A 21,836-nucleotide genomic window follows, 5' to 3' on the forward strand; every position below is an offset into this window, starting at 1 on the left:
GGATCTTCATAGCTGCCCTATCAATAGCTTATCTGCTACATATTCTTTTGAGTATTGTTCCATCATTGTTGGTGGTTGATCCTGAAAGGCAGAAACTATTCACCACTCTGATATCTTCATTGTCATTCTGAGGCTGGTTGTTTTACCCGTTGTCATTCACTTGGTCTTCTTTTACAATTAATTTTAATCCCATTGTTTCATTGGTTCCTCGATTTGCATTAGTAGAACTTCCAGTTATCAGCATAGTAAAATCAGCATAATCCAGGTTATTGATATTTCTTCCCCCCAGGTCTCAATTTATCTTTCCCCCTTCCCCAGCTGCCTTCAATATATATTCAGTTTATTTATTTAGCACATGGCGTAAAATGCATTAATAGTAGCAGTAAAGATATATGGAAATAATGCATAATAATACAATGCACGTAAGATTGAGACTTATTAGCTGACCTAGAGTTACCCTGTTTCATTATGTTCCATTCACACTCTGGCTTTCTGAACAAATCCACATCATTTATGTAAATGCATACACATATATTCACATTTTAATATTAATTCTCCCCACGCTAGTGCCCAACGCATAAATAACTTTTCCCTACAAGATTATATGGGAGAGATGAAGAAAAGAATAGTTGCTGCTATATAAACATAAGAGATTTTGCAGGGAAAAAAAACCCCAAGCATTTTGTAATATTGCTGTACGGTACACAAATCTTGCACCGCCAAGGAGGCTGAGACTACAAGTCCCAAGATGCAACGCGGCGGGCAGGCAGCTGAAAAGCGGAAACAGCTGGGCCTTGAATTCTCACCGAGGAAAGAAAAGGGAAATCACCGCCCGCCTCCTTCTTTTGCCATTGGTTGACGATCGTGGGCTGGTGCGGCTTTTGATTGGTCCAGAGGATTTCACGCCTCCTTTTGGCTACAGGGTTAGAAGGAAAAACACACGCTTGTATTTGACTTTCTCTTTTTGCCCGGTCTTTGAATATATATATATATATATTTAAATTTCTGCATCGTGATCCTCCAATACAATGGTAAGCCTTTAATTTTAACTCAGATTTTATTTGCTTTCGCTAAGCTTCTTACTCTCTCCCTTTCAAAAAGTGAGCCTGAGGATTACGGGTGGGGGAAGGTGCTTTGCTATTTTGGTGCCCTTACAAGTATTTTGCTTTAAAATAGAAATGCATGGAGCACTTGGGACGTTTTTAAGGCGAATTGAGTTTGATTAGAGGAGACGATCGCGCAGGTCTTAAGCTTTGGGGTAAACGTGGCGCATTAAATCGAGCTCCCATGGTCAGGAACAGGCTACCCTGAAATGGAGAATAAACAGCAGAGGAAGACATTGGTTTACACAATATAAGCCTGATAATTAGCTGGTCTAAGCCAAAAAACCTATTTGGATTGACAAAGTCTTGTGTGTGTGTGTGTGTGTGAAAACCCTTTGTTATATGGTGTCTTGAGATTCTTGGAACTGATCTTTTATGTAGGGAAAAAAGTGCTCTGGCACTGGGCTACGACTTTTTCTCACCAAAGACCGATAGATAAAGGTAAAGGTTCCCCTCGCACACATATCAGAGCGAACCAGTAGTAGCGGCGATGGGAGGCGCAGAAGCATTTCATGAGCACGCAAGTGAACCGGTAGTAAAATAAATTGAAACCCACCACTGACACGTATGTGCTCATCTCCATTTCAAAGCCGAAGAGCCAGTGCTGTCCGAAGATGTCTCCGTGGTCATGTGGTCGGCATGACTAAACACCAAAGGCACACTGAACGCTGTTACCTTCCCAGCAAAAGTGGTCCCTATTTTTCTACCTGCATTTTTACATGCTTTCGAACTGCTAGGCTGGCAGAAGCTAGGACAAGTAACGGGAGCTCACTCCGTTATGCGTTGCTAGGGATTCAAACTGCCGACGTTTCTGATTGATTGATCGATAAATCTTTTGTTTACGTCCAATTGCCTAGCAAATGCTGGAAGTTAAGATGAACTCCATGAAAGTTGATCATACATCTGGGCTCAATTTATACTTATAAATTGAGGACTACCTGTATTCACAACTCTAATTAACAAATGAGTTAATTAGCACAGTACAGGCAGTCCTCGGCTTATGACAATTGGGCCCAAAATTTCTGTTTGCTAAATGAGACAGTTAAGTGAGTTTTCTCCCCTTTTACAACCTTTCTTGCCACAATTGTTAAGTGAAATCCTGCAGTTAAGTTAGTAAAATGGTTGTTGAGTGAATCTGCATTGACTAAGCCCGTCAGAAGGTCGCAAAAGGTGATGACTTCGGGACACCGCAACCGTCATCAATACGTGCCGGATGCCAAGTGTCCAAATTTTGATCACATGACCGTAGGGATGCTGTAATAGTTGTAAGTGTGAAAAATGGTCATAAGTCACTTTTTTCAGTGCCATTGTAACTTCAAATGGTCACTAAGCAAACTGTTGTAAATCGAGGATTACCTGTATTTCCATGGACAGGTGCAAAATCAAGTTTGAGAATCTGACAGCTAGAAATGCTGCACATGAGCCTTCTAAGGGAAATATCCAATCTTTTTCCTCAGCTCAGCATTGGGAATTATCACCTTGCTTGTTGCTGCTTATTTCTTGAAATAAGACCATTCTATTTTCCTCCCCACATTCTTCTTTTTACTGAACTGGCTACTAGTGAGAGTGCTGGCCACAAGTCTGCCAGCTCTTCTGATGTCAGAAAAAAGGGAGGAAAAATATTTTTACCTGGAAGTTACCGTATTTCTCAGATTATAAGACGCACCAAGGTTTTGAAGAGGCAAATAAAAAAGTTTTTGCACTGCAAACCTCCCCAAAATGGCCCATTTTTCACAAAACAGGCCCGTTTTTTTTTTTAAGGCATGAATAGCCTTTAGGAGGTTTATCGAGTGGTCCTGGGGGCTGGGGGGGGGACAAAAATGAGCGAGAAATGGCTCATTTTTCACTCATTTCTGCCCTCCCCAGTCCCCAGGAGTACTCTGAAAGCCTCCTAAAGGCTATGCACAGCCATTTTTGTGAAGGGGACGGGATTTCTGGAGGCAGAAAATGCTGTATTCAGTGTATAAGATGCACCCAGATTTTCAGCGTTTTTTTGAGGGGAAAAGGTGTGTCTTATACTCTGAAAAAATACAGTAATGCTTTGGAGAAGAAAAGTATTCTGTTGCTGAGTGAAGATAACAACCTTCCCTCAGTTTCTTCCATCTCTTTCTCCTCGGCTAGTTCTGCCCCTAATGCTTTCTGAAGTTCTTCTCGGATCAATGTCCTGCTTTTAAAAATAGATCAGGGTTTGGCATCACAACATTTTGCTACCCTATCAAATGACTAAATGAGAAGGAAGGACTCACTGGAGAAGACTGATGCTGGGAAAGATGGAAGGCAAAAGAAGAAGGGGACGACAGAGAATGAGGTGGCTGGATGGAGTCATTGAAGCAGTCAGTGTGAGCTTAAATGGACTCCAGAGGATGGTAGAGGACAGGAAGGCCTGGAGGAACGTTGTCCATGGGGTTGTGACAACTTTGCAACTTAACAACAACAAATCTATCCATCGTTTGTCTGTCTGTCTATCTATCTGTCTATTGTTCTATCTATTGTTCTATCTATCTATCGTTCTATTGTTCTATCTATCATTCTATCTATCTTCTGAAGATGAAACTCAAATACTGTGGCCACCTAATGAAAGGGAAGGACTCACTGGAGAAGACCCTCATGCTGGGAAAGATGGAGGGCAAAAGAAGAAGGGGATGGCAGAAAATGAGATGGCTGGATGGAGTCACCGAAGCAGTAGGCCTGAGCTTAAATGGACTCCAGAGAATGGTAGAGAACAGGAAGGCCTGGAGGAACATTGTCCATGGATAGGACACGACTTCACAACAACAACAAATGTCTACATTGTAGCAACCCTGAACCTATGCGGTGCCTCCTTGTATTTGATCCGGGGGCGGGGGGGGGGGGGAATTGTGAAAAATGTGCAAAAAGGAAGCAAAAAATATGTATGAGACATGTCTCCAAAAAGAATTAAAAGGCCCATTTTGTTGGAAAATAATAAATCATTGTGGAGTCCCTGGTGCTCTCTGAGCTTGGCTGTTTGCTGGCAGACATTTAATGACCCAACTAAGTAACATCGTCAATGCAAGACTAAATATCATCAACTCGTACTGATGCTGAGTAACAGTTGGGTAACAATATTACCTTTTTGAAAATCAGAAAAGAGAATAATAAGATGGAGTTACCGTAGTGCTCTCTCTCTCTCTCTCTCTCTCTCCCTCCCTCCCTCCCTCTCTCTCCCCCTCTCTTCCTTTCCACATAAAAAAATTAAAAAGTCTCCATTGTATTTGCTGTGTACTTCCTTTTGAGCCTCCAGATGTGCAGGACTGCAGATCCCATCATCTCCAGCCAGCGATGAAGTGAGATACATTCTGATGCCTCTGGAGCAGTGTTTCTCAATCTGGGCCTCTCAAAAGGTGTGTGGATTTCAATTCCCAGAATTCCCCAGCCAGCATTTGCGCGCCACATATACTGTGTGGGAAATTCTGGGAGCTGAAGTCCACACAACTTCAACACTATTGAAAAACACTATTCCAAACTCACAGATACACATAAAAACATTTGAAATGCTCACATCCTAGCTGGAGAAACACTGGTCTGGAGGGTTGTTAGGATGAAGAAACCAGGGTTCTTCATCTGAGATAATTGGTAAAAGTGGCTGTTTTCTCTTGGATGGAAGAATAAAATATAGAATAACAGAGTTGGAAGGGACCTTGGAGGTCTTCTAGTCCAACCCCCTGCTTAGGCAGGAAACTCTATGCCCCTTCAGACAAATGGCTGTCCAATCTCTTCTTAAAAACTTCCAGTGTTGGAGCATTCACAACTTCTGGAGGCAAGTTGTTCTATTGATTAATTGTTCTAGCTTTCAGAAAATTTCTCCTTAGTTCTAAGTTGCTTCTCTCCTTGATTTGTTTCCACCCATTGCTTCTTGTTCTACCCTCAGGTGCTTTGGAGAATAGAAGGGAGTCTTATTTATGAGCCATGGCTACTGGAGGAAGAAGCCGGTGGCATTGATGAGCTGATGTGTCTCTTTCTTCTTGGCAGGCATTGATGGGGATACAGCTTGTGTTCTCCTTGTTCGTGGCCAGCGTCTTTCAGAAGATGGCACCACACTGGTCCTTCGCCCGATGGCTCCTTTGCAACGGAAGGTACCTCATCCTTTGTAATGAGACAGTCCTCTCGCTCTGTAGTTAACAAACATGGCTTGTTCTGTGGAAGGAAAGAAGGGGCGCCTCCTTTGAGCCCGGCACACCAGATTTTCTTTAGCAAGCCTTCAAAGAATCCCATCTCGCTGCAAGCTTAGGAGGAGAAAATGGTCCCTCAGATTTGCAACAACATAGGCTGTAACAGGGGTGTCAAATGAATTGAGTTGACAACCGAGTAATTGAAGGCCTTCCTTTTTTGAATGCGCATTGGACATGTGACCCATTGGTGCGGTGGCTTAGAAGTGGAGCTCTCGCCTCACAATCGGGAGGGCTGTGAGTTCGATCCTGGGTAGAGGCAGATATCTTTCTCTCTGGGCACCCTGAGAATATAGCTGCTGAGCAAAACTCTGCATTGGAGACAGGAAAGGCATCTGGCCATTAAAACACTCTCTTAGCTCCATTCAGTTGCCCAGACTCCACCCATCAAGGGATTATGGGGTCTTTAGAAGATGATGATTGCACATGTGACTCATTCAAAAGGGGTGGTGTTTTCATTGCAGAGGTGTTTTCATTGCTCTTCATTGATATTTTTTGACTCCTCCTGCAAGATGTCCTGGAAAGTTGAGTTGTTTTTGCAACTTTTTTTAAAAAAAACCTGTGCTGTGAATCAGAGAAAGCTTTGTTTAAAAGCAGAAATGCTTTTTTGCTTCTCTGGCTGTGGAGAGGCTTATGTGGAATTCTAAAAGCATCTTATGGGCACCATCGCAGATTAGCTGCCTCAATGAATGTAGCCAGTGCCCAAATATTTGGGGATAAGGATAATTTGGGGAGATGGCTTCTCTGCTTCCCATTTCAAGATCAGTTATACCTGTTAGTGCATAAGCTTACATTTGTCTGTTTTATTAGAATATCTGCATTCCAGTAGGGTACAGGGAGGGGTGGGCTGCTGGGGGTCTGCTGGGGTGCGGGAGAAACTCTAGCTAAGATTCTGTGTGGTTCGGAGAACCCACAAATCCCACTCCTGGCCTTCCAAAACTCTGGATGCCCCCCCTTTTTTTTGCAAAAAAATGAGGTGTGCAGAGGGTTTGGGAGGCCTGCAGAGTGCAAAAACTTTTTTAAAAAAAATTTACCTGTTCAAAATCATGGTGCGTCTTATACTCAGGTGCATCTTATAATCCGAAAAATACGGTATGTGAAACCCACTCTGATTGACCTACAGAATGTCTTAAACAAACATCTCCTAACTTTTCACAGGAGGGGGTGCCTTTTTTTATCAGAGTTGCTTGATGGTAAGATGGGTGGCCTATAAAATTAATAACTGAATAAAAAAAATCAAAAAAAAAAATCCCTGCCACACAAACTCTGTCCCCCGATGGAAAAACATAAAAAAGGTGAAATAATGACCAACTCACTAACAAACAGGTTCTGTACCTAGGACACCTTGTTTTTCCTTTCTGTGTGGCATCAAACTGGTGTTTTCTATTTTGCTAGCTTGCACCGCTACAAACATCCTTCCGAAGAGGAGCTACTCGCTCTGGCAGGGAAGCCGAAGCCGAAGGGTAAACGGGAGAGGTAAGTCCCATTAGCAAAAGGCCGATCATCTTGGCAGGTAAATTGGCTAAAGCAGTGCTTTTTTTTTTAACTTGGCAACATTAAGATATGTGGTCTTCAACTCCCAGAATTCCCCAGCCAGCTTTGCTTCCGTAGTAGATTGCATGATCCCTACCCAGTGGTGAAATCTATTTTTTTCCGCCATCGTTTCTGTGGGCGTGGCTTGGTGGGGGTGTTTGTCATGTGACCGGGTTGGCGTGGCCAACTTTTTTCCACTTTTTAAAGCATTTATTTCCCCTGCCGGTTCAGGCAAATAGGCAGGAAAAAAATGCTTTAAAAAGTGGTTCCGGCAATTGCTCAGATCAGCTGTGAGTTGTGTGATCATCGGATCCTCTTTTATTTCACTTTTTAGAGCATTTTTTTCGTATCTATTTGCCCGAACCGGCAGGAAAAAAATGCTTTAAAAAGTGAAAAAAATGGTTCTGACGATCACACGGATCAGCTGTGAGCCACCCGATTGCCAGACTTTCTTTATTTCACTTTTTAAAGCAATTTTTCCTGCCGTTTCGGGCGAATAGGTAGAGAAAAAAATGCTTTAAAAAGTGAAAAAAATGGTTCCGACAATCGCACGGATCAGCTGTGAGCCACCCGATTGCCAGACCTTCTTTATTTCACTTTTTAAAGCAATTTTTCCTGCCGTTTCGGGCGAATAGGTAGAGAAAAAAATGTTTTAAAAAGTGAAATAAATAGGGTGTGATGATTGCACAGCTCACACCTATCCACATGATCATCGGAACATTCTCCCCCCCCCCCCCCACAACTTTTTAAAAGCAATTTTTAATAACCAGTTCCGGCAACTAAGTAGTAAAACAATGCTTTAAAAAGTAGAAAAAAAGGTTCCGTGTCAGTTGGCTGTGCCACACGATCGTCGGAACCTTCCCCCCCACAACTTTTTAAAGTATTTTTTTATTTGTCCGAACTAGTAATGGTTTAAAAAGTAGGTTTGGGGGGGGGGGAAGTGCAGCCGTTTGTCACGGAAACTTTTTTTCTACTTTTTAAAGCCTTTTTTTTTTTTACTACCAGTTCTAGCGAACCGCTCGGAACAGGTAGCTTTTCACCCCTGTTCCTACCATGGAAGAATGCTTCCAGAGTCGGTTCCATCACAAATCCACAGTAGACTAAAGCGTGCTCGACGAAAGCGCGTATGTGATGTCATCACAGCGCGACGAAAACGGCACGCTGTGAGCGGTAAATTTAAAATTAACACGAAAACCTTACCCTAACCCCCCCAAACCTAACCCTAAACCTAACCCTAAGCCTATCCCTTAACCTAACGCTAAACCTAACGCTAACCCTTAACCTAACCCTAAACCTAACCCTAACGCTTAACGTAACCCTAAACCTAACCCTTACCTTTATGTGAATCGGCTTGTTTTAATTTTATTTTAATTTTCATTTAATTTATTTTTAATTTTATTTGTCGCGCTGCTGATGACGTCATGTACGCGCTTTGATCGGGCGCGCTTTAGTGGACCGCGGTTTTGACGGGTCACGCCAGAGTCGACTCCTTGTCCTCAGTTGTTCTCTCCTAACAGCTCTGTGCATATGCGCATCTGGAACAGACCCCAGCTGCTCCTCCTCCTCACTCATAGCAGCCTCCAAAGGCAACTGCCTCTCCAGCGGCTGGGAAATGTCGCACAGCCCTGGCTCTATCTCTGTGTCTGACTCTGAGCATCCATCAGAGCCTTCCCCAGGCCCCAGAACTGGCCCAAGTTCTTCCCCAACCCTTCTCATTATCCGAGTTTGCAGACAGCTCTGCTGACAGCTGGTGGGCCACAATACTGTTTTCCAGTTACAGCGAGCCTAAATTAAGTTAAGCAGTAACCAGGGATGTCGGTTGTTTCTTTGCAGCAGGAGGATCAACGGGGTGACCGATGGGAAGCCTTCGACCGTTCCCCGAGATATTGATTTGCAACTGGAGAGCAGCCCCATCCGGACAGTGGATGCTCTGGGTAAATGTGTGGAGGTTGGACTTTCTTAGCTACAGTATGTGTTTGTCGTATGGGGTGGTCCAGGAAGGCTGTCGTCTCATAAGGATGCTGCAAATTCAGAAACACAGAGTGTACTCTCTTACAGCCAGTGTTTCTCATCCTTGGCAACTTGAAGATGTCTGGACTTCAACTCCCAGAATTCCCCAGCCCCAGCGAATGCATTCGCTGGCTGGGGAATTCTGGGAGTTGAAGTCCAGACATCTTCAAGTTGCCAAGGTTGAGAAACACTGCTTACAGCAAACAAAATTTCTATGGCTAAGCAAGACAGTTGTTAAGTGGATTTTGCCCCGTTTTACAATCTTTCTTGCTACAGTTGTTAAAGTGAACCATTTCGGTTGTTACCATATTTTTCAGAGTTTAAGACTCACCTTTCCCTCCCTAAAAGTGCGTGGAAATGTTGGTGCGTCTTATACACTGAATACAGCCATTTTGGGCCTCCTGAAGCCCTGCCTCAAATCCCATTTTTCCAAAAAACTGACCGTTTTTCACAACAATTGAAGCGTTTTTGCCTTCCCCCCCCCCAGCCCCCAAAAGCACTCTACAGGCTTCAGCAGGGCTGGAGGAAGGCAGAAATGCCCCCGTCTTTGCTTCCCCCCAGCCCTGCTGAAGCCTGCAAGAGTGCTCCTGGGGGCTGGGGGAAGGCAAAAACTTTTTTTTTTCTACACTTACCTCTTCAAAATCTTGGTGCATCTTATACACCGGTGCGTCTTATAGTATGAAAAATACGGTAAGTTAGTAACACCATTGTTAAATGAATCTGGCTTCCCCTTTGACTTTGCTTGTCAAAAGGATAAAAAAGGTGATTACATGACCCCGGGACACTGCAACCGTTATAAATACGTGTCAATTTCCAAGCCTCTGAATTTTGATCATGTGACTATAGGGATGCTACAAAGGTCGTAAGTGTGAAAAACAGTCATAAGTCCCCTTTTTCCATGCTGTTGTAACTTTGAATGGTCATTAAGTGAACAGTTGTAAGTCGAGGTTCACCTGTGAGCATTGCACCACTAAGAGTTAATACTTCTGATTTTAATTTGGGAAAAGAAGGGCGAGTCCTCGACTTACGACCACAATGGAGCCCAACATTTCTGTTGTTAAATGAGACCATTTGTGAAGTGAGTTTTGCCCCATTTTACCACCTTGCTTGCCGCAGTTGTTAACTGGATCACGGCAGTTGATCAGTTAGGAACACGGTTCTTAAATGAATCTGACTTCTCCCTCGACTTTGCTTCTCCGAAGGTCGCAAAAGGGGATCACATGACACCCCCTACCCCACCCCCTTGGGATACTCATAAATAGGAGCCAGTTGCCAGGCCTCCAAATTTTGATCACATATGACCATGGGGATGCTACAAAGGTTGCAACTGTGAAAAATGGCCAGTATAATTGACCATATATCAGTGTTTCTCAATCTTGGCGACTTTAAATCCTGTAGACTTCAACTCCCAGAATCCCCCAGCCAGCATAGCTGGCTGGGGGATTCTGGGAGTTGAAGTCCACAGGACTTAAAGTCGCCAAGATTGAGAAACACTGCCATATCTAATATATATATACAATTATATAATTTGAATTGTAACTTTGAACGGTCACTAAATGAACGGTTGTAAGTCGGGGACTACCTGTACAGCGTTTAACTAGATCAGACCTGAGATTGGATGCTAATCATTTCCTGTTTTCTCTTTAGTGCTGTGCTATTTCCTGGAGTATCAGTGGTACGTGGATTTTGCAGGATATTCCACTCTGGTCTACCTTTTCACGGAAGGTTACTATTGCCTCGTCGATCCCCAGAAAGAAACCAACATAGGAATCCTCTGGTGCCTTCTGACAGCCATATTCTCTGTGTATCCTTTGCAACCAGGGATCCTTCCCTTTTGCCCCCACTTTTATACGGTACAAGCAGCCAGGGCTGGATTTTCCTATAGGCTAGCTAGGCTTCAGCCTAGGGCCTCAAGATCAAGAGGGGCCTACATTCAAATTGTTAGCAAAATTAAAATTACACTATTCTAAAAACAGTGAACACTAAAACACTGAACCGAAAATAAGGAGAAATTCTATGCATATGACTAATAAACAAACATAAAAATGTATTGGTTAAGATCGTTCCAGCCGCAGCAATTGGGGAGCCCGCCCACGTTCCCGGCACCGGCGGTCGGGCGAGAAGCGCGGCCGCTCCCAGTAGCCGCCCCGTCAATGCGGAGCCCACCAGCGGCCAGGCAGGTGAGGGCGAGGGGGTCGAGCCGGGCAGCTGAGCGCAGCAGGGGAGGCGGCTGGCCTCGCTGTCTTTGCCGCAGAGCAGAGCCGCCCTCCGTCGGGAGGCCAGCTATATATATTGATATATCACAGTAATGATGTATTTTATTGTCTCTCATGTAATTTACAAACTTAAAAATGGGAGGTGAAAGGGCCTCATAAGTGGAATAGCCTAGGGCCTCTTTTCATCTCAATCCGGCCCTGCAAGCAGCCCTCGATTACAACCACAATCCATCCCAAAATTTCTGTTCCTAAAAGGATATATTATTAATAGCCCTAGCAATAGCACTTAGACATATATGCCGCTTTACTGTTCTGACCCAGGCTTTCTAAGAAAGCAAGAAGCAAAGTTTTGGTCCTGGCAAAACCCCTTTCATTTACACGACTGGGAATTCCTTTCATTCACAGCCAGCAAGGCTTAGCAAACAATCTTTCCGAGGAATATTTATCAACACGAGCCTTATCTTGTTTGGAGCGCTGCCAGATAAGTAGTTTCCCAACGCAGGGCAAGGCAAAACTTCGCACAGAGTCTCTTATAGACACAAACAGAACTTTCCACTCTTGAAATGACCGAATGAACAAATTGTTTCCTGCAAAAAAAACCTCCCCGTGCTTGCACGCTTCCCATTCCTCACCACGACCTGGGCCAGCTCTCCCTCCAGGGCCAGGGTTACCGCCACCGCCACCATCCCAACACTTAGAATGGCTTCTTCTGAGAGGCCTGTCAGGCCAGCCTGCCGAGTCTTCCGGGAACCGGGGCAGAGAGTCTTCCGGCAGCCAGGCCACAACCATAAAACGGGAAGTGCACTCCCAAAGCAGCCACTGCCAGAAGACTCTGCTCCAGCTCCCGGAAGACTCGGCAGGCTAGCCCAACCGGCCTCTCAGAAGAAGCCATCCTCAGTGCTGGAATGGCGCCAGGGGCAGCCCTGGCTCTGCAGGGAGAGCTGGACCAGGTCATGTTGAGGACAGGGAGGCATGCGAGCGGGGGTGTTGGGGAAACAGGCACTCGCGCAATCCCTCCGTCCCTCTGGCTGGGCAGAGCGCCACTCACCAACCCAGCGATATCCCAAAAGCACCAAGCCGCACGAGTGCCAATCCCTTCCTCCCCGCTGCTGGCGCGGTTTGACGCCTTCGGGATACCGCTGGGTTGGTGAATGGCGCTCTGCCTGGCTGGAGAGGGGGGTTGCTGGGTGGCTACTCCCTTGCGAGCGGGCTCCCAAAGAGCCTGGCTCCAAAATAATAACCCCCCCTCCCCTGATAATAAGGCCACGACCATATTTCGGGGGTTAAAAGAAAATAAGACCCTGTCTTATTTTGGGGAAAACACAGTAGGATTGAACTCACAGCCTCCTGATTGTGCAGCAAGAGCTCCCCCTATAGGCCACCGAACCAGTTGCATCTTGAAAAAAGCAGCTTTGGGACAGAATGGTTGATGTTATGCCCTTAGCACCAGCTTCAGCAAAATTTTTGTTATGGTGATGCGTCATTATTTCCGCTCCAAGGAGGGGGGTGAGCGTTCGGTCTGCCTCTCCTTTGCCTTCCTCTTCCTTCTGATTGCAATGGTGGTTTTGGTGATCCGGGAAGATTACCTCGAATTTGGGCTCAATGCAGGTGAGTGACCTCGGGCATGGGACATAACTGGGCACCCTTGCCATCTTGGCCGGCCAAATTAAGCCGTTTGCACTCCCTTGATCAGCTCTTTCCCCTGTCCAGGCCTAACCAGCGTCCATAACAATTTGGAGGTCTTCTTCATGGACCAAGGATGGGAATGGATGTAAGTGTTGGCTTATTGACTTTTGATCTTCTTCCAGTTGAGATCCAAGTTTTGCTGCTATTGGCAGTGGGAGCCTCCCCAGTAGTTATGGTGTTGGGTTTGAAACCTCAGGAGAAAGTCGGGGCTCTGAAGGCAATAATAAATAATGGATGTCATTCCGTTAGAAAAGATGTTTTTATTTATTAGATTTTTAGAGCTTTGTAAGAAACTCAAGGCAGAGAACATTCATAAGAATGCTGCTTCCGCCACTTTTTCCCCCACAACAACCCTGTGAGGTGGGTTCGGCCCCTTTCATGCCTAAGGCAGGATTAGAATTCACCATCTCCTGGGGATTGGCTCCAAGTCACCCAGCCGGCTTTCATGCCTAAGGCAGACTAGAATTCACAGTCTCCTGGGGATTGGCTCCCAGTCCCCCAGCCGGCTTTCATGCCTCAGTCAGACTAGAATTCACAGTCTCCTGGGGATTGGCTCCAAGTCACCCAGCCGGCTTTCATGCCTCAGGCAGACTAGAATTCACATCATCTGGGGATTGGCTCCAAGTCACCCAGCTGGTTTTCATGCCTAAGGCAGGACTAGAATTCACCATCTCCTGAGGATTGACTCCCAAGTCACCCAGCCGGCTTTCATGCCTAAGGTGGACTAGAATTCACAGTCTCCTGGGGATTGGCTTCAAGTCACCCAGCCGGCTTTCCTGCCTAAGGCGGACTAGAATTCACAGTCTCCTGGGGATTGGCTCCCAGTCCCCCAGCCGGCTTTCCTGCCTAAGGCGGACTAGAATTCACAGTCTCCTGGGGATTGGCTCCAAGTCACCCAGCTGGCTTTCATGCCTAAGGCGGACTAGAATTCACCATCTCCTGGGGATTGGCTCCAAGTCACCCAGCCGGCTTTCCTGCCTAAGGCAGGACTAGAATTCACCATCTCCTGGGGATTGGCTCCAAGTCACCCAGCCGGCTTTCATGCCTAAGGCGGACTAGAATTCACAGTCTCCTGGGGATTGGCTCCCAGTCCCCCAGCCGGCTTTCATGCCTCAGTCAGACTAGAATTCACAGTCTCCTGGGGATTGGCTCCAAGTCACCCAGCCGGCTTTCATGCCTCAGGCAGACTAGAATTCACATCATCTGGGGATTGGCTCCAAGTCACCCAGCTGGTTTTCATGCCTAAGGCAGGACTAGAATTCACCATCTCCTGAGGATTGACTCCCAAGTCACCCAGCCGGCTTTCATGCCTAAGGTGGACTAGAATTCACAGTCTCCTGGGGATTGGCTTCAAGTCACCCAGCCGGCTTTCCTGCCTAAGGCGGACTAGAATTCACAGTCTCCTGGGGATTGGCTCCCAGTCCCCCAGCCGGCTTTCCTGCCTAAGGCGGACTAGAATTCACAGTCTCCTGGGGATTGGCTCCAAGTCACCCAGCTGGCTTTCATGCCTAAGGCGGACTAGAATTCACCATCTCCTGGGGATTGGCTCCAAGTCACCCAGCCGGCTTTCCTGCCTAAGGCAGGACTAGAATTCACCATCTCCTGGGGATTGGCTCCAAGTCACCCAGCCGGCTTTCATGCCTAAGGCGGACTAGAATTCACAGTCTCCTGGGGATTGGCTCCAAGTCACCCAGCTGGTTTTCCTGCCTAAGGCAGGACTAGAATTCACCATCTCCTGGGGATTGGCTCCAAGTCACCCAGCCGGCTTTCCTGCCTCAGGCGGACTAGAATTCACAGTCTCCTGGGGATTGGCTCCAAGTCACCCAGCTGGTTTTCCTGCCTAAGGCAGGACTAGAATTCACCATCTCCTGGGGATTGGCTCCAAGTCACCCAGCCGGCTTTCCTGCCTAAGGCGGACTAGAATTCACAGTCTCCTGGGGATTGGCTCCAAGTCACCCAGCTGGTTTTCCTGCCTAAGGCAGGACTAGAATTCACCATCTCCTGGGGATTGGCTCCAAGTCACCCAGCCGGCTTTCCTGCCTCAGGCGGACTAGAATTCACCATCTCCTGGGGATTGGCTCCAAGTCACCCAGCCGGCTTTCATGCCCAAGGCAGGACTAGAACTCACAGTCTCCTGGCTTCTAAGTCAGCTCCTTAACCACTACACCAAACTGGCTCTGAGCGGTTCAGGCAAGGTGTAAAAAAATTGATTGCCTCCCTTCACTTAACACTTAAGATCTCCTCTGAAAAACTTCGAAGGTTTCTGCCCAGGGTTCTATGATTGGCTTTATGAGGCATTTGTTTTCTTCCCTATAGGATCCCGGTGACAAAACTCGGAATTAAAGTGGGCCTCGTGGGCCTCTGTTCGTTCATTGGTGCCTGCTTGACTTTCCCGGGCCTACGGCTGGCCCAGACTCAGTTGGATGCGCTCAAGATGGTGGCCAACCAGCCAAAGATCCAGTTACGTTCAAGCTCTTTGCTTAGCCTTAAAAGAGCCCCATAAATCCTGAGAATTGAAGGGAGACCTGCCTCACCTTCTTCTAAAATATAGGAGCCTAAGCGTCCTTATGCTATGGCCATGATGGCGAACCTATGGCACTTTATCTGCGGGCACATGAGCCGTCGCCCAGATCAGCTCCATCCACGTCTCCCGCTGACCAACTGATTGTTGGGTCTCTGCCGTGTATGCGAGAGACATGCATGCATGTGCAGAGGGAGGGGGGTCGTGTGCACATGCGCAGGGGGGAGGGGGGTCATGGTGCCCATGGGAGGGAGAGTGCGGGGGCAGCGCTCTGGACCGTTTTTGATCCCAAAAGCGCCCTTCTTTCACACGTGCCATAGATTCGCCACCCCAGATCTATAGACTTCAATTCCCAGAACTCCCCAGCCAGGAATATATGAGCAGGATGTAGGAAGGGAAGGACAGAAAAAGGAAATGCAAGTTCGGTCAGTTGGGCTGCACCATATTGTTCAAGGGACAAGCATGACCCTGGAAGCAGTAAAAGCTGTATTTTGTAAGGTTGAAAATTGTTAAAATGGTAGGTAGGTGTCAGAGTTTGTGGCAGCAATCGCATCCAGAAAGCACACACAGGTAGCGGATTCAGCAGGATTCATGAACTTCTCTTTATATGTAATATGACATAAATATACAATACCAAAAGCAGATTTTCCAACGTCGTAGCAAATACAAGCAAAACACAAGCAGAGGAGAGGAGTTTCGTTTTCAGATTAGAGCAGCAACTAGTTCAGAAGTTAAGATAAGCTACGCCCAGGCTCCTTGCTGTCTGAATCAGCAAATACTGTTTCAGTTTCCAAACAGTCCCCTTTGGCGGACCTGTTGCCATGTCTATTCCAGTCTATGAATATTCATACTCTGACAGTAGGTAGGTAAATAGACAGATGAGAGAGAGAGATAAATGCTCCATTTTTTTTAATGAGATGCACCGAAGTCTGGAGAATCAGCCTAACGGGGAACAAACCTCCCTCTTCCCATCCCACAGAATCCTTCTCCAGGCCAGTTTTCTTGCTCCCGTGATCGTGGTTCTGATGTGGATCAAGCCCATTTCGCGAGACCTCTTGCTACAGGCTCCCATGGGCAAGGAGACGGTCCAGATGTAAGTTAAGCTGGATGCATTCCGGCTGCGATTTCTTTCTTTCCTTGTAAACCTGTTTCTTTTTGACCTTTAACTCAAGTAATTTCTGCGTGATTTTTTCCCCTTAGCATTCCTTTTAGCATCCCTGCATCTATGAGGCTCAGTAACTTAGATTCAAAAGGGAGGTTGGGGATCAAGCTGTTGTGGCCCGCCAGCAACCAGAAGAGCTGGTGGCAGACTCAGACAATGAGGAGGTTGGGGAGGAACATGGGCCAGTCCTGGAGTAGGGGCAGGGCTGTCTGACAGTTATCAGCTGCCTTCGGAGTCGGAGATCAGTGGGGCAGAGGAACAGCTGGAGCCTGTTCCCAATGGGCGCATGCGCAGAGCTGTCAGGAGAAGGGAACAATTAAGGAACAAGGGCTGACTCGGGAGTAAAGGCACACAGGTGGATGGTGAATGCCCTCCCCCCCCATAAGGAATAAAGAGGAGCCAAAGGGGAGTGGAGTTTGCAGGAGACAATTAGTTCAATTCATTAAGGTGAAGATCTATTCCTGACTTCTTGCCAAGTAATTGCTGCTACAGCTTGGCATTTGGAAGATAGCAATAGCAGTTAGACATATATACCGCTTCATGGGGCTTTCAGCCCTCTCTAAGCGGTTTACAGAGTCAGCATATCGCCCCCAACAATCCGGGTCCCCATTTCACCCACCTCGGAAGGATGGAAGGATGAGTCAACCTTGAGCCGGTGAGATTTGAACCGCTGAACTGCAGATAACAGTCAGCTGAAGTGGCCTGCAGTGCTGCACCCTAACCACTGTGCCACCTCGGCTCTCAAGATATCGGCCTGGCAGCTCTCCCAAGCCTGATGAAGGTCTGTCGTTGTTCCCTGGGACTTTGCTGGAGAGGAATTCCCTTTAATCTAAATAAAAGAGGTTTTATCGGGACAAGGAGTCTTGGGAAGCTAGGTCAGAACACAAGCCTAGATTCTCAGGCTGTGGCTTGGCAGCTCAGCATTTGAAAGACATCCTTCCTCATCCTCAGAAAGCTAATGGGTTCCCTTCTTCTTTGTGACAGCATGTCGGACACCACCTACAATTCTGTACGCCTCTGGACGATTGTAGTGCTGTGTGTGCTACGCCTGGCTGTCATCCGCTACCATCTCCAGGCGTATCTGAATCTATCCGAGCGTTGGGTGGAGCAAATGAAGCGGGAGGCCGGCCGGATCACCGTGCTGGAGATTCAGCGGAAGGTAGGCCCAAGATGGCTCACAGCAAACAGGGCAAGGGGAAGCTACCCATTTACAGGTAGTCCACTACTTGTGACCACCGTGGAGTCCAACATTTCTGTGGCTCAGCAAGATTGTCGTTAAGTGAGTGTTGCCCCATTTTATGCCCTTTCATGCCACGGTTGTTAAGCGAATCACTGCAGTTATTTAAGTTAGCAACACAGCTGTTCAGTGAATCTGGCTTCCCCATTTGACTTTCCTTGTTAGAAAGTTGCAAAGGGGGATTCCAGGACCCTGGGACATGGGCAACCTGTTGTGGCCCAGCAGGAGCTGTTGGAACTGCCACCAGACTCCGACAGTGAGGGGCCCTATGAGTCGGCTCTGGAGGATGTGGAGGACCCTGGACAGGGTTCCGACTCCAAGCATTTACTCTCATAAATACATGCCAGTTCCCAGGCCTCCAAATTTTGATCAGGTGACCACGGGGATAGTACAACAGTCATAAGTGTGAAAACATACTTTAAAAGAAACAAAAACGTGTTACTGACTTCATAGGTGCAGTGATTCACTTAGCTACTGTGGCAAGAAAGGTCGTAAAATGGAGCAAAAGTCATTTAGCAACAGAAACTTTGTGGCTCAATTGTGGTCATAAGTGGAGGACTACCTTTATCTGGTTTGCTACTTAAGACTTTAGATGACCAGATCTCAAGTCTCATTCTTCATTGTTCCTTTTTTTGTATTATTTCCAGATCACCAGAATCTACTGCTATGTAACCGTCGTCAGCCTCCAATACCTGGCACCAATTCTTCTCACCCTGCACTGCACCTTCATCCTCAAAACTCTGGGTAAAGTATTTTTAGTCACTGAAGTGTCTTGGTGGAACGTCTGTGTGTGTGTGTGTGCTAAGGGGTGGTTGTGTGCGAGTGTGTGTGTGTGTGCATATCTGTGTGCCTACTGCTTGTGCAAAATGCCCATCGCTTGTGTGGAGCTGTGCACGCATGCTTGCTCACCCACCACTTGCGTGCCCCAGGTCCAAAGTCAATGGGGAAAGTCCACTTCATTTATTACCATGTATTTCCTTTAACAATTGTAGTGTTTCACTGAACAACCATAGCAAAAAAGAAAATTAAAAAAAGGTATAAAATTGGGAGCGACACAGTGAACAGCTGCCTCGCCTAGCAACAGAAGTTCCAATTGTGGTCATAAGTTGAGAAGCCCCTATATCCCTCTGTAATTTTTCCCTCCCAAAATATGCTGATTTTAAAAAAAATCGATTTTATGTTGCCTCATTGGTTCAGCATCTTTTAAGCTAAATAAAAATGTGTCGTTTCCAACTTCATCCAAAGGAAGGAAGGCGGCACCTGGATTTTTAATATACGTTTATATATACCAGGTGGATAAAAGAACTTTGGTGCATGTAACTATTGTGGCCCACCAGCGGAGCTGGTGGCAGATTCAGAGAGTGAGGAGGTTGGGGAGGAACATGGGCCAGTCCTAGAGTCTGGGGAAGGCTCGGACGAGAGCCATACGAAGGGAACAGCTAAAGAACACGGCTTGAGAGTAAAGCCACAGGTGGATGGTGGATGGTGAATGGCCCCTCCCAGAAGAAATAAAAATAAAAGAGGAGCAACAGGGGAGTGGAGTTTGCAGGAGACAATTAGTTCATTCCTGCATTCTTGCCAAGTATTGTGGCGTCTGAAAGATATCAGCCTGGCCGCTCTCCAAGCCTGATAAAGGTCGGTAATTATGAACTGGCCCAAATTATAATTGGCCCAAATATATATATACCAGGTGAAGTTTGAAGTTTATTAGCATTTGTATGCCGCCCACTCCCAGGGGGACTCTGGGCGGCTTACAGACAACAAGGGAATATAAAAATTAAAAATAGAAATACAGTTATTTAAAATCCACAACAGGTGGATAAAATAATTTTGGTGCATGTATCTATTGTGGCCCGCCAGCAGAGCTGGTGGCAGACTCAGAGAGTGAGGAGGTTGGGGAGGAACATGGGCCAATCCTGGAGTGTGGGGAAGGCTCTGACGAGGGCTCTGCGTTGGAGGCAGAGATGGGGCCAGAGCCATCTGACAGTTATCAGCTGCCTTCAGAGTCAGACATCAGTGCGGCAGAAGAACAGCCGGAGCCTGTTCCCGATGTGCGCATGCACAGAGCTGCCAGGAGAAGGGAACAGCTAAAGAACAAGGGCTGACCTGGGAGTAAAGACACAGGTGGACAGTAAATGGCCCCTCCCAGAGGAAATAAAGAGGAGCGAAAGGGGAGGGGGGGAGTTTGCAGGAGACATTGAGTTCACTTAATTATTGTGAAGATTTGTTTGTGACTCTCAGAGACACTCCTTGCCAAGTATTTTCTTGGAAGATATCGGCCTGGCAGCTCTCCAAGCCTGATAAGGTCTGTGGTTGTAAATTCACCCTTGGAAGGCTGTTTGCCGGGACTTTGCTGGATGTGAATGAGAGGAATTCACATTAGCTTAATAAAAAAGGGCTTTTGTCGGGACAAGGAGTCTGCTTCGTGATTTCGTGAAGCCTAGGTCAGAACAGTAACCCTATTCCTTTCTCTCCCCAAAAGGTGACTATTCCTGGGGCCTGTATCCTGAGCCTGCACTAACATCTCCAGCGCCTGATGCCATTCCGGTTCGCCAGGCCGCAGCCTCGGAGGACTCTGGGAGCGAAGATATCCAGGCGGCGGTAGAACAGATCACCGCGTCTCTTAGTGCCTTGGGCACCGTCTTCACTCCTCTTTTCTACCGGGGGCTGTTCTCTTTCTACGTCTGGTGGATTGCGGCCTGTCAAGTCGTTTCCGTTTTCTTTGGCCTCTATTTCCATCAGCACTTGGCTGTATCCTAAGGGAGAAGATTTCCCTTTGGCTCTTGGAGCGAGACGTTTGGGGATCCAGAATATGGAGTTCTTTTGAGGGTTTGCAAACTGATAGCTGGGTTGTCATCCTTGAGAAAAAAAGTTTTCTTGCAACGTCGCTTAGAACAGGGGTGTGCAAACTTGGGAACTTTAAGACTTTAAGAGAGCTGAGGTGGCGCAGTGGTTAGAGTGCAGTATTGCAGGCCACTTCAGCTGACTGTTATCTGCAGTTCAGCGGTTCAAATCTCACCGGCTCAAGGTTGACTCAGCCTTCCATCCTTCCGAGGTGGGCAAAATGAGGACCCGGATTGTTGTTGGGGGCGATATGCTGACTCTGTAAACCGCTTAGAGAGGGCTGAAAGCCCTATGAAGCAGTATATAAGTCTAACTGCTATTGCTATTGCTATTGTGAACCTCAACTCCCAGAATTCCCCAACCATCCTGGGAGTTGAAGTCCACAAGTCTTAAAAGTTCCCAAGTTTGGACACCCCTGGCTTAGAAGAAACCAGCCGGATTCAAATACTGCTTTTTGTTTTAAAGACCAATCACAGTGGACTGGACACACATCTTCCACGCTAGGCCAAAAGAGGTTAAAAAAGGAGTGTTTTAATCAGCTTTGATTAAAAAAAAAATTCCCCCTCCAGATCTTATGGCTTAAAAACATTCAGGAGCAAGGTTGAAATTTGAGCAACGGCATCCATCCACCTTTCATGTTTCCTTTGCTTAGCAATTTTTTTTTTAGAGATTAGGTTTATTTTTAAAAAAACCTTCGGCTTTTATTATTTGTATACTTTAAGGTAGTGAACAAAGCAAATACTCCTTTAAGGTGGCGCAGTGGTTAGAGTGCTGTACTGCAGGCCACTTCAGCTGACTGTTATTTGCAGTTCAGCGGTTCAAATCTCACCGGCTCAGGGTTGACTCAGCCTTCCATCCTTCCGAGGTGGGCAAAATGAGGACCCGGATTGTGGGGGCAATCTGCTGACTCTGTAAACCGCTTAGAGAGGGCTGCAAGCCCTATGAAGCGGTATATAAGTCTAACTGCTATTGCTATTGCTATTAACCCTCCTATTTTCCCCACAACAATCCTGTGAGGTAGGTTGGGGTGGGAGAAAGGGGGACTGGCCCAAAGTCACCCAGCCGGCTTTCATGGCTAAGGTCAGACTAGAACTCAAGAGTCTCCTGATAATTGGCCTAAAATCACCCAATTGGTTTTCATGGCTAAGGCGGGACTAGAACTCACAATCTCCTGGTTTCTAGCCTGGTGCTTTACCAAACTGGCTCCAGTTAAAATCCCGTAGTAACTGATGGAGGTAAAAGTGAAACTTACAAAACGCTTTTCATAAGTAGCAGAACCATCTTTGTCCATAAGCAGATTTGAGTGATGGGAGGTTTAAATATAACTTAAATGTAAG

General features: G+C 46.7%; 1 protein-coding gene across 1 annotated transcript; it reads left to right on the plus strand.

Moving 5' to 3' along the window:
- Positions 1-901: 901 nt before the first annotated feature.
- TMEM161A (transmembrane protein 161A) lies at positions 902-20,754 on the plus strand. Its single transcript, XM_087703240.1, has 12 exons — positions 902-1,031; positions 5,094-5,197; positions 6,686-6,766; positions 8,657-8,757; positions 10,481-10,637; positions 12,506-12,657; positions 12,760-12,820; positions 15,052-15,195; positions 16,236-16,349; positions 17,403-17,577; positions 18,303-18,399; positions 20,138-20,754. The coding sequence occupies exons 1-12, from the start codon at positions 1,029-1,031 to the stop codon at positions 20,413-20,415; spliced, it is 1,467 nt and encodes a 488-aa protein (XP_087559366.1). The 5' UTR covers positions 902-1,028; the 3' UTR covers positions 20,416-20,754.
- Positions 20,755-21,836: the final 1,082 nt, after the last annotated feature.

The sequence above is a fragment of the Thamnophis sirtalis genome, unplaced genomic scaffold (assembly GCF_051295495.1).
Source record: "Thamnophis sirtalis isolate CommonGarterSnake01/CBP01778 unplaced genomic scaffold, rThaSir2_p1.2 scaffold_1, whole genome shotgun sequence".
Lineage (NCBI taxonomy): Eukaryota > Metazoa > Chordata > Lepidosauria > Squamata > Natricidae > Thamnophis > Thamnophis sirtalis.